This window comes from Rana temporaria, chromosome 2, assembly GCF_905171775.1.
Source record: "Rana temporaria chromosome 2, aRanTem1.1, whole genome shotgun sequence".
Lineage (NCBI taxonomy): Eukaryota > Metazoa > Chordata > Amphibia > Anura > Ranidae > Rana > Rana temporaria.
The window spans coordinates 26,339,203-26,355,062 of record NC_053490.1 but is presented as its reverse complement, the minus strand read 5'-3'; the positions used below and the strand labels follow the sequence as shown (position 1 = coordinate 26,355,062).

Here is a 15,860-nt window from a genome sequence, read left to right as displayed (position 1 = left end):
ACTGCAGAGATGAAGGAAGGACATCCATGCGTGTGATGTGGTAGTGGAAGAGACAACCTCAGCCTGGGCTCCCACGTCCCCAATGTGTTTCACCCCATGCCCCCCCCCCCCCCCTGGAGCTTAGTCATGGGGAACACAGTGACAGGTTCACTTTAAGGAAAAGTCAAGGGTTTCCATTAAACGTAATGCTTTGATCTATGGGTTGGGTTGAGGATTAGTGTTTGTTTAAGGCAATAGTGGTCAAATCAATGGATATAGTGAGGTTCAAAGACTACAGTCATTCTGCAAAAGATGGTTACATGCTTACCTGATGCTGGGATCTACACAGTTCAGGTTCTTGCCCACCCAACGTGTCCAACTTGCCCCAGGCTTGGTCACTGGGAACCCCATGACTAAGCTCTGGGGGGGCAGGGTAAAATATGTTGGGGGCGTGGCCTGGCTGGAGCCCAGGCTGAGGTTGTCTCTCCAAATCCCACACCACACGCATGGATGTGCGGCATCGGGGATTCCTTCCTTCTTCTCTCCAATCAATGTGCCACTAAGCCTGATCCCCTTTAATTAAAAAAACAAATTGATTGTAAGGGGGGGGGGGTTTTGGTAAAAAAGAAAACAATTCGCAACCACACCTCAAAGGCACAAAAACGTGCAGTAACAAAAGTGTCAATGGTCCCTTGGTGTAGGACTAATTTCACAGTTCCATTGTTTTCTGCAGTAATTCTCCCATGCCAAAATATAAGTCAGAGCAGTGACCCCATATAGAGAAGATTTTGGTATTTTCACACTCCTCAGCTATATACTGCAGGGAACATCGTTACAATTAAGCAGTAGCTGTGTAAATTAATAAAGGTGCTTTGTCGCATACAGGAACCTACAAACCATGCGTTATAAAAAAAGATTAAATAACCCCTTAGCTTACAATTAGCGTTACATCTCAGGAGAGTTACCTGAAATGTACACTAAATTGTACACTAAATTGTGTACATTTCCGGTAGCTCTCCTGAGGATTTAGGTAACATCATATAAATGTCAATGCGCCGATTTCTAAAATGCCAATTAAAATCAGCAGTCATGTTTTTAAATAGGATGATAAAGTTCAGTTAGAGCTGAATCGTGAATCGTGAAGAGAGATTTGACTGTAAAATGTATTCCAGTTTACGTTAATGGAGATAACGAACTTCCTTGTTAGTAGATGGTAAAAGTATATAGTATGTTTAATACAGTGGGGATGGAAAGTTTGGGCACTCCAGGTAAAAATTTGTATTAATGTGCATAACGAAGCCAAGGAAAGATGGAAAAATCTCCAAAAGGCATCAAATTACAGATTAGACATTCTTATAATATGTCAAAAATAAGTTAGATTTTTTTTCCATCATTTACACTTTCAAAATTACAGAAAACAAAAAAATGGCGTCTGCAAATGTTTGGACACCCTGCAGAGTTAATATCTTGTACTGCCCCCTTTGGCAAGTATCACAGCTTGTAAACGCTTTTTGTAGCCAGCCAAGAGTCTTTCAATTCTTGTTTGAGGTATCTTTGCCCATTCTTCTTTACAAAAGTCTTCCAGTTCTTTGAGACTTCTGGGCTGTCTGTCACGCACTGCTCTTTTAAGGTCTATCCATAGATTTTCAATTATGTTGAGGTCAGGAGATTGTGAAGGCCATGGCAAAACCTTCAGTTTACGCCTCTTGATGTAATCCCCCGTGGATTTTGAGGTGTGTTTAGGATCATTATCCATTTGTAGAAGCCATCCTCTCTTTAACTTCAGCTTTTTCACAGATGGCATCAAGTTACCATCCAAAATTTGCTGAAATGTTATTGAATCCATTTTTCCTTCTACTCGTGAAATGTTCCCTGTGCCACTGGCTGCAATACAACCCCAAAGCATGATTGATCCACCCCCATGCTTCACAGTTGGACAGAGGTTATTTTCATTAAATTCTGTACCCTTTCTTCTCCAAACGTACCTTTGCTCATTCTGGCCAAAAAGTTCTATTTTAACCTCATCGGTCCACAGAACTTGTTTCCAAAATGCATCAGGCTTGTCTATATGTTCATTTGCAAAGTTCAAACGCTGATTTTTGTGGTGAGGACGTAGAAGAGGTTTTCTTCTGATGACTCTTCCATGAAGACCACATTTGTACAAGTATCTCTTTATAGGAGAATAGTGTACCACAACTCCAGTGTCTGCCAGATCTTTCTGGAGGGATCGTGCAGTCAAACGTGGGTTTTGAATTGCTTTTCTCACAATCCTGCAAGCTGTTCTGTCTGATATTTTCTTGGTCTTCCAGATCTTGCTTTAACTTCCACTGTTCCTGATGACTGCCATTTCTTAATTACATTCCGAACAGAGGATATTGACATCTGAAAACGCTTTGCTATCTTCTTATAGCCTTCTCCAGCTTTGTGAGCGTCAACTATTTTCAGTTTCAGTTTTCTAGACAACTTCTTAGAAGAACCCATGGTGCTGATTGTTGGGGCAAGGTCAGATGAGTCTGGGCATTTAAAACCTTTGAGATTGACATCACCTGGTCTTCCCAGACGATAATTGAGAACAATCCATGACACTGGCAGGTCTCAGCTTTGCAAAGGGGGCAGTGCATGCTATAAATTCTGCAGGGTGCCCAAACTTTTGCAGACGCCTTTTTTTGTTTTCTGTAATTTTGAAAGTGTAAATGATGGAAATAAAATCTAACTTTTTTTGACATGTTATAAGAATGTCTAATCTGTATATGTGATACCTACTAGAGCAGTTTATATTGAGATTACCCTATAATGTAAAAAGTAGAGGTAAGATTTAATGAAAACAGCATGACAGAACAATCAGATGTAAGCAACTAAAATGATATGCAAACCTTATCCACGTGAGTTCCAGAAGGTTTTACAGGGCCGCTGATAGGGTGGGACCACCAGTCCTCTTGTAGGGGGCCCAAGAACACAGGGGGGCCCACACAAGGAGGGGGATTAGTGATGGACAACAATTGTGTCTCTCTTCTTCCAGCAGTTGAAAGCTGGTCCCTCCCCCTCTCCCTACTGCCAGCTTTTATCTGATGAGAAAGAGACAGTTGTCCCTCACTAATCCCCCTCCCTGTGCAGGCCCCCTCCCTCTCAGGCTGATTCTAATGTAAGTTATCTTCTAATGTAAGTTTGTTATCTCTGTAATTTTGACCAGCATGTATATTTTTTTCATTTCATCTTCATTTTTAGTTATTAACTCAGTTTTAACATTCAAGCCCTGTACACACGATCGGATATCTGATGGAATCTAATCCGATGGATTTTTTCGTCGGATATCCGATGAAGCTGACTTTCATCAGTCTTGCCTACACACCATCGGTCAAAAATCCGACCGTGCCAAAACGCGGTGACGTAAAACACTACGACGTGCTGAGAAAAATGAAGTTCAATGCTTCCGAGCATGCGTCGACTTGATTCTGAGCATGCGTGGGTTTTTGACCGATGGACATCCACACAGACGATTATTTTTTTCTATCGTTTTTTTATCCATAGGAATATGGATATGGATATGGATATGGATAATCACCGATGGAAAACAAACCGATGGGGCCCGCACACGATCGGTTTGTCCGATGAAAACGGTCCATTGGTCCGTTTTCATCAGACGAACCGATCGTGTGTACAGGGCTTTAGTCCTGAAGTGGGTAATGAAATTTTGGGTGACATTTGTGATGAGAACTCCAGTTAGACCCTATAGCAGTATAACACTTTTTCCTCGGCATCCCAGAAACCCATAGAAAACAAGATCTAGCTGCTATCATGTCTTTATGTCCGGTGATAAGTGAAGAGCAGGAATCGCTAACTGCAGCTCCCAGTGAGTGGAGAACGCGCCGGTATATCTATTCCTTCACACACTCCACTGAATGCTAATGTCACAATTCCGGTGACAGATTTCGAGGGTCATGCCTTAAACAGTACATGTGCTGCATATAACTTTCCTGCTTTTTTAACATAAAGCGAAAAAGAATTGCAAGACCTACTAAACATTCCAAAAACATTCACCGACATCTGCATTTTAGCATTCATTAGTAAAAAAAAAAGCTTATTTTAACATATACAGGCCCAGATTCACGAAGCAGATACGACGGTGTATCTCAGATACACCATCGTATCTCAGCTTTTTTCAGGTCCTATCTATGCGCCTGATTCATAGAACCAGTTACGCATAGATAGGGCTGAGATCCGACAGTGTCACACTGTGTTACACTGTCGGATCTTTTTTTTGAATTAAAAATGGCGCCGGGGGCGTTCCCGCTGATTTACACTGAATAATATGTAAATCAGCGAGATACGCGAAATTCACGACCGTACGCGGACCCGACGCGGTGTTCTTACGTCGTTTCCGTAGCGCGGTACCCGTCGTATACTTACCCCTGCTAAAAGCAGGGGTAAGTATTGTTAAGTATGGCCGTCGTTCCCGCGTCGATTTTGAAATTTCCTACGTCGTTTGCGTACGCCGATTCACGAACACGCGCGTCGCAAGTCTAGATCACGTCGCAACCACTGACGTCCTATTGACGTCAGTGGGAGCAATGCACGCCGGGAAATTCCCCGGACGACGCATGCGTATTTAAATCGGCGCGGGAGCGCGCCTGATTTAAATATGACACTCCCCTAGCCGCGGAATTTGAATTCCGCTGGGGGATTTAGGATCCGCCGTCGCAAGTTTGGAGGTAAGTGGTTTGTGAATTAGCCACTTGCCTCCTAAACTTGCGGGAGCGGATCTTAATTCACGTAGAACGAGCGGATCTATAGATCCGCTGATCTACGTGAATCTGGGCCACAGTATTTAAAGCCAAACCCTTGGCACAAAAGTGTAATTGTAATTCCCTTTGTCACAGAGGATAAAAAAAAAAATACAGCCTGCAGAAAACTACAGGAGGGGAGTGGAGACAAGCAGGACTGTCTTAATGAGAGGGCACACCTGGGCACTGCCCAGGGGCCCCAGCTGCATGGGGGGCCCCTGCACTTTCCCCAAAGCAGCTGGTCCTTGAGCCCATGCTGCCCTAAAATGTGGGGCCCCATGATGGCACTGAGAGTGAAAGATACACAGGGGAGGCAGTCTGCCTTCTACCTACTTGATGTCTGTTTACCTGCACTGTCATCATTGTAGGGGCCCCAGAGCATTTTTTTGTCCAGGGGCCCACGATGCTATTAAGACGGCCCTGCTTATGGGCAGTCGAATGTAAATGGACCACCTGTGCATTTACATCTGACTGTCATCTGATCCGTCAGATGGGTGAAGAACAGATCCTCCATCCATCTGTTTTTAGTGGATAGGATCAGACTTTGGGTTGAATGAAACAAATACTGTTAGCTCCAGTCGGAGCCGCTATACTAACTAAGTGAAGTTAGTAGAGCGATCTACCCTAATGAGCTGTTGTGTTCTGACAGGGGGGTCGCTCCCCCCCAGATCACTCCGATCAGCGCTCTCTTCTATTGGGCGAGAGCGTTGATTGGGAGTCAGTCGGATGCTTGTTTTCCAGAATGCACTTGTGACAAAAGCCAGCCAAATGGCCGGCTTCTGTCGGACAGACCGATATACACATGACACAAATGTTGGCTATTTTCTTTTGAACTGGCAAATGTCTCCCAACATTCAGCCCGTGTGTACCCAGCTTTAGAAACCTAGCAAACACACAGGCCCAGATTCTCGTAGATGGGCGTAAATCTGCGGCGGCATAACGTATGTCATTTACGTTACGCCGCCGCAAGTTTTACAGGCAAGTGCTTTATTCACAAAGAACTTGCCTGTAAAGTTGTGGCGGCGTAGCGTAAATCCCCCGGCGCAAGCCCGCCTAATTCAAATGAGCCGGATAGGGGGCGCGGAGCATTTAAATTAGGCGCGTTCCCGCGCCGAACGTACTGCGCATGCACTGTCCCTAAAATTTCCCGATGTGCATTGCGCTAAATGACGTCGCAAGGACGTCATTGGTTTCGATGTGAAAGTAAATGGTGTCCAGCCCCATTCACGGACGACTTACGCAAACAACGTAAATTTTTAAATTTCGACGCGGGAACGACGGCCACACTTAACATTGGTTGCCCCTCATATAGCAGGGGCAACTTTACGCGTCGCAAATCTAACATAAATGTCGTAACTTCACTGCGTCGACCGCGCGTACATTCGGGAGTTCGCGTATTTTGCTAATTTGCATACTCGACGGGGAAAACGACGGAGGCGACACCTTGCGGCGAAAAAAAAAATTGCATTTAAGATCCGACAGCGTAAGAGCCTTACGCCTGTCAGATCTAATGGTTATCTATGCGTAACTGATTCTAACAATCAGTCGCATAGATACAACGGCCCAGATTAGGACTTACGATGGCGTACATTGCGTTGCGCCGGCGTAAGCCCTTTGAGAATCTGGGCCACAGTATACAGTAAACTCTGTGAAGCTTGATATAACAATCTTAAATTAGAACTATAGCAAAATGCAAAGTGCATTACTTTGCCATGGGGCCCATGATGCTATGAAGACGGCCCTGGATACAAGGCCAGTCATCCTGCATTAGGAGAGAGAGCAAAGCTGTGGTAGGGACTCAGCAGGCTTCACCCACTACAGTCTGCCTGCAGAAAACTACAGGAGGGGGGAGGAGACAAGGCCAATCATCCTGCACTGGGAAAGAGAGCAGAGCTGTGGGAGGGACTCAGCAGACCTCACCCACTACAGACCGCTGGGCAGCCACGGGCTCCAGAGACAGCCTGCTGGGCAGCCGCAAGAAGGCTGGTAGAGTGGTGCGGGCTTCAGGAACAGCCCAGGATTTGGTGACCCCTGGCAAATCATCATTTGACTCCCGAGGGGGTCCCGACCCCCAGGTTGAGAACCACTGGTGTAGAATAGTTTTTTGGGGAAAGGGAAATGCCCTCACTTGAGAACCAACCTTAAGGAGTTATGAGGTCAAAGTGGTTCTAAAACCTTAGGGTGTTTCACCTTAATGCATTTTTATACATTAAAGTGGAGGTTCCCCCTAAAAAAAAATTCTAACAATACATTGAGAAGACTGATTACACTACGGGTATGCTGGGTTTTTTTTGTTTTTTTTTCGTACATACCTCGTTATCGCCGTTTCATCCCTCGGCTTCCGGGTATGATTCTTGCTGGACTGGGCGTTCCTAGTTGATTGACGTTCCTCCGACCGGTGCATACTGCGCATCACGACTTTCCGACAGAAGCCGAACGTCATTGCGCAGGCGCCGTATAGAGTCGGCTCTATACGGCGCCTGCGCAGCGACGTTCGGCTTCTTTCAGAAAGTCGTGACGTCGAGTATGCGTCGGTCGGAGGAACGTCAATCAACTAGGAACGCCCAGACCTGCAAGAATCATACCCGGAAGCTGAAGGATGAAACGGCGATAGCATGGAAGCGAGGTGTGGAGCTGAGTCCCACTGTCTGTGTCAGTGGGCGCAGCAGCGGGACTTGGGAAACTTTCCATGGGGGCACCTGATAAAGAGGAGGAGCCTGGAGGGCTGGTGGGGGACCCCAAAAGAAGAGGATCTCTGTGCAATTGTTTTGGTAAATATAGGCTTGGTTATTATTTTGTTTTGTTTTTTAAGAAGCTTTATAACCACTTTAAAGAGATGAACAGAGAAATTATCCGATTGTGAAGATGTTTATTTGCTACAGAGTGAATAAAGTATAGATACGCTACTCATTTCGGCTATGAGGCCTTAGTCATAGTTATGACTAAGGCTTTACTGCCGAAACACCTAAGTGTAGCTATGCTGTATTCACCCGGTAGCAAATAAATACCGGTATCTTCACAGTTGGATGTTTTCGGGTTGCCAACTGTTCGTCTCATTCACCTCTGTATCCAGTTGTGAGTGGAAGACACTATCAGCCTGAGCACCAGTACCTCAACTTCCCTTTAGGACTCCATTTAAAGCAGTGCTTCTTTTTTTTGTATGAATGAGTGAGGAAGTCAGTAGCTCTAAATTTTGTTCATGCCATTTGGTCATACATAATAGGTGGGATTAGTCCAGAGTTAAAAAAAAAATGTAGAAAGAGGCCAGCAATGACAACCCGTGTACTTCTCTCATTAAAGTATCATCTGAAGTTTCCCTGCCCCTTTCTTTCTCTAGCACAATACTATTGGCTACTGAGGCAGCCAATCATAGGGATGAGACAGTAGAAATGTGTGGGGGGCAGTAGGATGTGACAAGCTATGATACTACCTGTTTTCTAGCTACAGCACGTCACATGCGCCATGCACCGTATGGCCTGGCTTATGTTTGGCATGCATAGAATAGTGTTGTGTGTCCGCAGCAAAGTGTTTCCTGTGCTCATGCTGTCCAATGGTGAGGAGCACCATGGGAAGCGGTGGGGGATGAAGCACTAACAGGATCCTGGTTCTGGAGGACAGAACAGTAGACAGTAAGGCCTCGTACACACGATAGGTTAAACAGAGGACGACAGTCTGATGGACCGTTTTCATCGGTCAAAACCGATCGTGTGTGGGCCCCGTAGGTTATTTAACCACTTCCTTACTGGGCACATATACCCCTTCCTGACCAGGTGAAATTTCAGCTTGTGGCACTGCGTCAATTTAACTGACAATTGCGCGGTCGTGCGACGTGGATTCCAAACAAAATTTACGTCCTTTTTCCCCCACAAATAGAGCTTTATTTTGGTGGTATTTGATCGCCTCTGCGGTTTTTATTTTTTGCGCTATAAACAAAAATAGAGCGACAATTTTGAAAAAAAAAAAAAATTTTTTTGCTTGTTGCTATAATAAATAGCCCAATTTTTTTTAAAAAAACATTTTTTTTCTCAGCCTAGGCGATATGTATTCTTCTACATATTTTTTGGGAAAACAAAAAAAATCGCAAGAAGCGTCTGGTTTGCGCAAAAGTTATTGCGCTTACAAAATAGGGGACGGAATTATTATTATTTTTTATTATTTTTTTTTACTACTAATGGCGGCGATCAGCATTTTTTTCATGACTGCGACATTATGGCGGACACATCGGACACTTTTGACACATTTTTGGCGCCATTCACATTTATACAGCGATCAGTGCTATAAATATGCACTAATTACTGTATAAATGTGACTGGCATTGAAGGGGTTAACACTAGGGGGTGAGGAAGGGGTTAAATGTGTACCCTAAATTGTGTGTGGAGGGGGGGTGACTGGGGGAGGTGACCGATCTGTGTCCCTATGTACAAGGGACACAGATCGGTCTCCTCTCTCCCCTGACAGGACATGGATCTCTGTGTTTACACACAGAGCTCCACGTCTTGTCCCTGTAGCCGCCGATCCCGAGTGCCTGGCGGACATCGCGGCCGCCAGGCACTCGCATCGGCATCTCAGCAATGCGGCGAGCACGCGCGGGCCGCCGCCGGACGCGCGCGCCCTCGCCGCTGGATGCGCACGCAGGCCGTAAAAACACGGCCTGTTATGCCGGGTACAGACAAGAGGATTGATCCGCGGATACGGTCCGCCGGACCGTATCCGCGGATAAATCCTCTCGAGGATTTCCGCGGATTTGGATCCGATGGAGTGTACTCACCATCGGAATTGAAATCCGCGCCGAAATCCCATCGCGATGACGTGTCGTGCCGTCGCCACAATGATGACGCGGCGACCTGCGCGACGCTGTCATATAAGGATACCCACGCATGCGTCGAATCATTACGACGCATGCGAGGGAGGGAATCGGACGGATCGATCCGGTGAGTCTGTACAGACCACCGGATCGATCCGCTGAAGCCGATTCCAGCGGATAGATTTCTTAGCATGCTAAGAAATTTTTATCTGCTGGAAATCGATCGGCCCGAAAAAAATCAGCGGAAAAAGATCCGCTGGGATGTACACACCAGCGGATCTATCCGCTGGAACTGATCCGCAGATCAATTCCAGCGGATAGATCCTCTCGTGTGTACGGGGCCTTAGAGATTCAGAACCACCCCGCGGCTGTATAAAGTTGTACGGCCGTCGGGTAGTGGTTAACCATCGGTTAAATAAAAGCCAACTTGCTTTAAATTTAACCGATGGATTCCTAACCGATCGTTAATAGGCAAACCCATCGGTTAAATATCCACACATGCTCAGAATCAAGTCGACGCATGCTTGGAAGCATTGAACTTCTATTTTTTCAGCACGCTGTTGTGTTTTACGTCACCGCGTTCTGACACGATCGGTTATTTAACCGATGGTGTGTGGGCGCGATGGACCATCAGTCAGCTTCATCGGTTAACCGATGACAACGGTCCATCAGATCGTTCTCATCGGATGGACTGATCGTGTGTACGCGGCTTAAGGTGTATCATAATGTGCTTGTAGCATTTTATACCTTTTTTGTAGTACTTTTGACAAATCCTTTTGAGTTCTAAAATCCCAGACTGTTGGGATAGTTCAATGTTGGAAGCCTCGTCCCACATCTGGAGAGCGTCAAGCTGAACAGGTCTGCTTTAGCCTAGTAACAGGGTCATTCTTGCAATTGCAAATCTATGTGCAGCGAACCTACAGTACACAATCTTGTATCTATAAATTATTTATGAACCAGGTCATACAACGGATAATTTTTAACATCTTCCTGCTTTCCTTCCCTCATCAGAGTACGCTCGATTTGAGGCAAAAATCCATGACCTGCGTGAACAGATGATGAATCACAGCATGAGTTCCGGCTCTGGCTCCCTCAGAACAAACCAGAAGCGTTCACTCTACGTACGGTAAGACCGGATCACCTGCCGCTTTGTTTTTTGTTTTTAAATTGTCCTTGCTGGCACATGACTTCAGGGCCATCACAGGGCGTCCAGCTGCGTTGGGGCCCATGAGATCAGAGGCGAGCCGGTTATAACTTGGATGTTTCTCAATTTACCAACCGGGCAGATCAAACCAGCAATTTTTGTAATCTTTTTTTTGCCTTCAGTTGTCTACTATTTGATACTAAAATGCTTGTAATGGTTGAAATAGATCAGAGGTGTTTTTTTTGCTGGAATTGAAAAATGTATATCACAAGGGCTAAAATCTTTGATAGACAATCTTGTTCGGCCACTGGATTGAATATCAGGGAACCAATGATCTGTGTACACTGGTCAGGAGAGGGACTGGAAAGACCCAACTGCAGCCATAAAAAGCCCAACTTCTGTAGCTGTGCAACTTATTGAAGAACTTGGGGCCAGATCCACGAAGCCCGGGCGTAACTTAACTTTTCAGATTTAAGTTACACCGCCGCAATTTTTCCAAGTTAGTGCCCGATCCACAACGCACTTACCTGGAAATTTGCGGCGGTGTATCCTAAATCCGGCCGGCGCAAGGCGGGCCAATTCAAATGGGGCGAGTCCCATTTAAATTAGGCGCGCTCCCGCGGCGGACGTACTGCGCATGCTCCGTTTCCGAACTCCCGCCGTGCTTTGCGCGCCGTGACGTCATTTTTTTTCGAACGGCGACGCGCGTAGCGTAATTCCGTATTCCCGGACGGCTTACGCAAACGACGTTGATTTTTACATTTCGACGCGGGAACGACGGCCATACTTTAGACAGCAATACACTTGCTGACTAAAGTTAGGGCACCAAAAAAAAAGTGTAAATTTGCGACGGGAAACTAGACTAGCAGCGACGTAGCGAACGCGAAAAACCGTCGTGGATCGCCGTAACTCCTAATTTGCATACCCGACGCTGGTTTATGACGCGAACTCCCCCCAGCGGCGGCCGCGGTACTGCATCCTAAGATCCGACAGTGTAAAACTATTACACCTGTCGGATCTTCTGCCTATCTATGCGGAACTGATTCTATGAATCAGTCGCATAGATAGTCTGAGAGATACGACGGCGTATCAGGAGATACGACGTCGTATCTCGTCTGTGAATCTGGTCCTTGGTTGCTGTTGTAAAAAATGCAAAGTCTGCAGCTACAAAAACGGCACCTGCTGACAGATATTTATCAGCCCAAGAGTCCACTGAAGCCCATCTTTTGGGTCTCCAGCACCACCAGTTTTTCAACTTTTTTCAACCTTTTTCAGCTTTTTTCAACGTTTTTTCAATAGCGTTTTTTAGCATTTATTAGCGCTTTTAGGGGCAGATCCACAAAGATCCGAGATACGCTACGCCGCCGTACCTTACCTGGCTTTAAATCGAATCCATAAATAATTTGCGCCGTAAGTTAAGGCGGCGTAACGGCGCGGAATTCAAATCGGCGATTAGGGGGCGTGTTTCATTTAAATGAAGCGCGTCCCTGCGCCAACTGAACTGCGCATGCGCCGTCCCTAAATTTCCCGCCCTGCATTGCGCTAAATGACGTCGCAAGGACCGCTTTTAGCGTTTTTCCGCATTAGCGTTTTTTAGCATTTTTTGTTGAAGACATTTTTTTTTTTCAATGGATCAAAAAAGTAAAAAAAAGCTGCTGAATGACGTTTTTGAGCGTTTATCTGCGTTTATCAACGTTTATCAGCGATTATCAGCGTTAGAATTTATTGACTGTAGAAAAAACGTCTACTGCCACAAACAGCTGCTGTAAAAACGTCCAAAAACGTCCAGTGTGCATGAGGCCTAAATGTGAGAGCCGTCTGTTGCTTCCTGATGTCTCACAGCTGACTTCCTATTGTGTGTAGGCAGGTGCAGTAAGCTAGTATGCCACTAGGTGGCTCAGTTCCAGAATAGTGTCTAGAGATACAGAAGAAAGTGTCATCAGGTGCTAGGTCCCTTTTAGTTAGAGCCCTTCTGTAGTGATGTCATGGGTGAGTCAGTGCCAGGGTTGCCAACCGCCAGTAAATTTAGTGACAGTTTGTAAAAAAAAAAATTACAACTGTCAGTAAATATCAAGGGCTAATAATTTCATGGTGTGTTGACTTTTTAAGTGTAAATCAAGCAAATTACTTTGTTATAGGTATTGTCAGTGTTTCCATATAATTTTTATACTGTTCAAATATTCACCGTGTTAGTTTTCAATAGGAGTTCTGTAATTTCTCAGGTTGCCAGTAAAAAATGTGCTCCGCCAGCACATTTTCCATATTTTGTCAGTAAAAAATGCCACGAGAGGTTGGCAACCCTGGTCAGTTCCCAGTAAAAAACAAGGTTGGGAAGAGCCCTAGGGCAGTTGGGGCATGGGAGCCAAACACCCCACACCAGTACAGAGGTAACCAGCATGTGGAGGCTCTTGACAGGGCTGGAGGCCAGGGAGGAGTAGACCTGCACCCCGGAGAGTGGGCTGTAGACTTCATGACCTTTATGTAGGTGGGGGCTAGGGCGGGCTGAAATTTTGGGCCAGACCAAGAGTTCCCTGAATGAGACTTTTCCTCTGGAAGCTCCCAGTAGAGGTATACCTATGGAGGAGCTGCCTACAGAGAACCCAGCATGACCTTGGTTGGAAGGAGAGACCTTCGTACACACTTCGTCCGCGGACCAGTTTCCGCGGACATGTCCGACCGTGTGTAGGACCTAGCGGACAGGTTTCCAGCGGACAAAAGTTTCTTAGCATGCTAAGAAACATGTCCGCTGGAAAGCTGTCCGTCGGACATGTCCGATGATCAGTACGACTCATCGGACATGTCCGCTGGCCCGAAATCCCATGCATGCGTCAAAGTGATTCGACGCATGCGTGGAAGCATTGAACTTCCGGGTTCACACACGTTGCCGCGTCATCGTCGCCGCTACGTCGCCGCCACGTCACCGCGTTTTCTGTCCTCAGGGAATTTGGTCTGATGGTGTGTACACACATCAGACCAAATTCTGCCAGCAGACATGTCCGATGAAAACGGTCCGCGGACCGTTTTCATCGGACATGTCTGGTCGTCTGTACGAGGCCTTACAGTGAGGTAACTGCCAAAAGTGCTGAATGATGCTTTCACATGTGACTACTGTAGACCGTCCACTAAAAATGAATAACTATATATTGTCAAGTGACTCCGGAATGTATCGATGTGATGTGAAGGTTATGCCCTTTTCTAAATACCATTAGTAAAGTGCAGCAACCCTATTCATGTGTCGTGTGAAGGCCTCTAGCATGGAGCGGGGCACAATATGGTAGAGGGTTCAGCCTCAGCATGAGGGACAGGGTTCTAGCAAAGGCAGGAGCAGGGCAAAGACTTGTGCTTTTTGGCGCCCTCACTAGCCTATTGCAAAGCCCCTCTTACACGTGCATGTGCAAAATTGCGTGCCACTTTTGGACTGCTCTTGAGCCTTTTGGGATGTGTGACGTGCCCCAAAAAGTTGCAGGGGGGCCAGCTAAGCTTACATAATTCTCACCTACTGTAGGTCAGAATTGCGGAAGTAGGAGAGGGTACCAGTCAGGAAAAGATGCCCACTCCCAGAAAAAAAAACACCAATCTTTTTTGCAGTAATGGGGAGGAGTATGTTGAATGGAATTTTCACTTTTAAGTGACGGCCCACTTTAAGACGTCCAACTATAGTACCAATCCACTACCCCAGAAGCAGCATTGGGCTTAAGTGATCTTCATATGCGTAGATTCAGTCGAAACTTTACACCCCCGCATCCCAGAAGACAAAGAAGGCATTGCCTGAGTATGTGGCACACCGGGCACCATGTCCCCTGCAGGTTTATGACAATCTGTCTGGTTCTCCTTAGAGATTGCCTGGGGAACTAGTAGCTGCTGAAGAAAGGTTGTCAAGGGATGCCATGAATGAAAGCTCCGCTCAAAGCGCATAAGGCTTTGTGTGTACTCCTCGTTGCTTTTAATGACATAATAAAGCTGGATTTACTTTTTCATAAAGAAGAGGGCTGCAGTGTTGTCTTTTGCTTTGGTTGAGATGGGAAGATGGAAAAAGCGCCGGGAAATTGCAGAGTTGAACATGCTGTGGATAATGCGACTAATTTGGAATTTTGAGCGAAGCTCCTTGTATGCTGTGGATTTGAGTTAAAGCGTTATTAACCACTTTTCCACAGGGCCAATTTTGGCACTTCTCTCCTTCATGTAAAAATCACATTTTTTTTGCTAGAAAATGATTCAGAACCCCCAAACATTATATACCGTATTTATCGGGGTATTGCGCGCTCCGGCGTATAGCGCGCACCCCTAAAGTGGACCCGCATTCCTGTGGAAAAAATATTTTTGTACTTACAGTTTTGGTGTCTTGCGCGGCGGCCTCGTCGGGTCCGGCGTCCGTCTGCGGCTTCGGGTGTCCTCTTCGTCGGGTCCGGCGTCCTCCCCGCTCGTTTCCAGCTTTCCCGCGCCGAGTTTGAATACTGCGCCGGCATATACCGAGCGCAGTACACTTGTGTATAGTCGGGCAGGCTTGGCTACTCTCGCGCTCACGTCCTGTACGTCCAGAACGTGAGCGCGAGAGGAGCCGAGACTGCCCCGACTATACATGAGTGTACTGCGCTCAGTATATGCCGGCGCAGTACACTCGTGTATAGTCGGGCAGGTTCGGCTCCTCTCGCGCTCATGTCCTGCTAGAATTGTTGCACACGCTCTAACAAACGCAACGATACCTCACATGTGGGGTTTGAACGTTTACATATGTGGGCGGGACCTGCATGCGTGTTCGCTTCTGCGCGTGAGATAACGGGGACAGGGGCGTTTTTAAAAAATAAATAAAAATGTTACATTTTATTTTACTGAATTTTTTTTATTTTTACACTTTTTTTCATTTATTTTTTTGATCACTTTTATTCCTATTACAAGGAATGTAAACATCCCTTGTAATAGGAATCACTGTGACAGGTCCTCTTTATGGAGAGATGTGGGGTCAATAAGACCTCACATCTCTCCTCCAGGCTTACAAGCATGAAATCGGTGAAAAAAAATCACGATCACATGGCGACAGCCGCGATTGCGGCTTTGTTTACTTCCGGGTACCGGGCGTGACGTCATAACCTTGCGCCCGGGCCTCCGACGGTCCTCCGACGGTCATAGAGATGACTGGTGACCATCTGGTCAC

At 46.2% G+C, this 15,860-nt stretch overlaps 1 protein-coding gene across 5 annotated transcripts in view; it reads left to right on the top strand.

The window, feature by feature from the left end:
• The window catches only part of DLG2 (discs large MAGUK scaffold protein 2), a 2,211,856-nt gene that overhangs the window by 1,890,966 nt on the left and 305,030 nt on the right, over window positions 1–15,860 (top strand). For all 5 annotated transcript variants that reach the window (XM_040339977.1, XM_040339976.1, XM_040339980.1 and 2 more), the window contains one exon: window positions 10,576–10,690. In XM_040339977.1, the coding sequence (XP_040195911.1) occupies window positions 10,576–10,690 (115 nt within the window). The remainder of the gene's footprint in view (window positions 1–10,575; window positions 10,691–15,860) is intronic.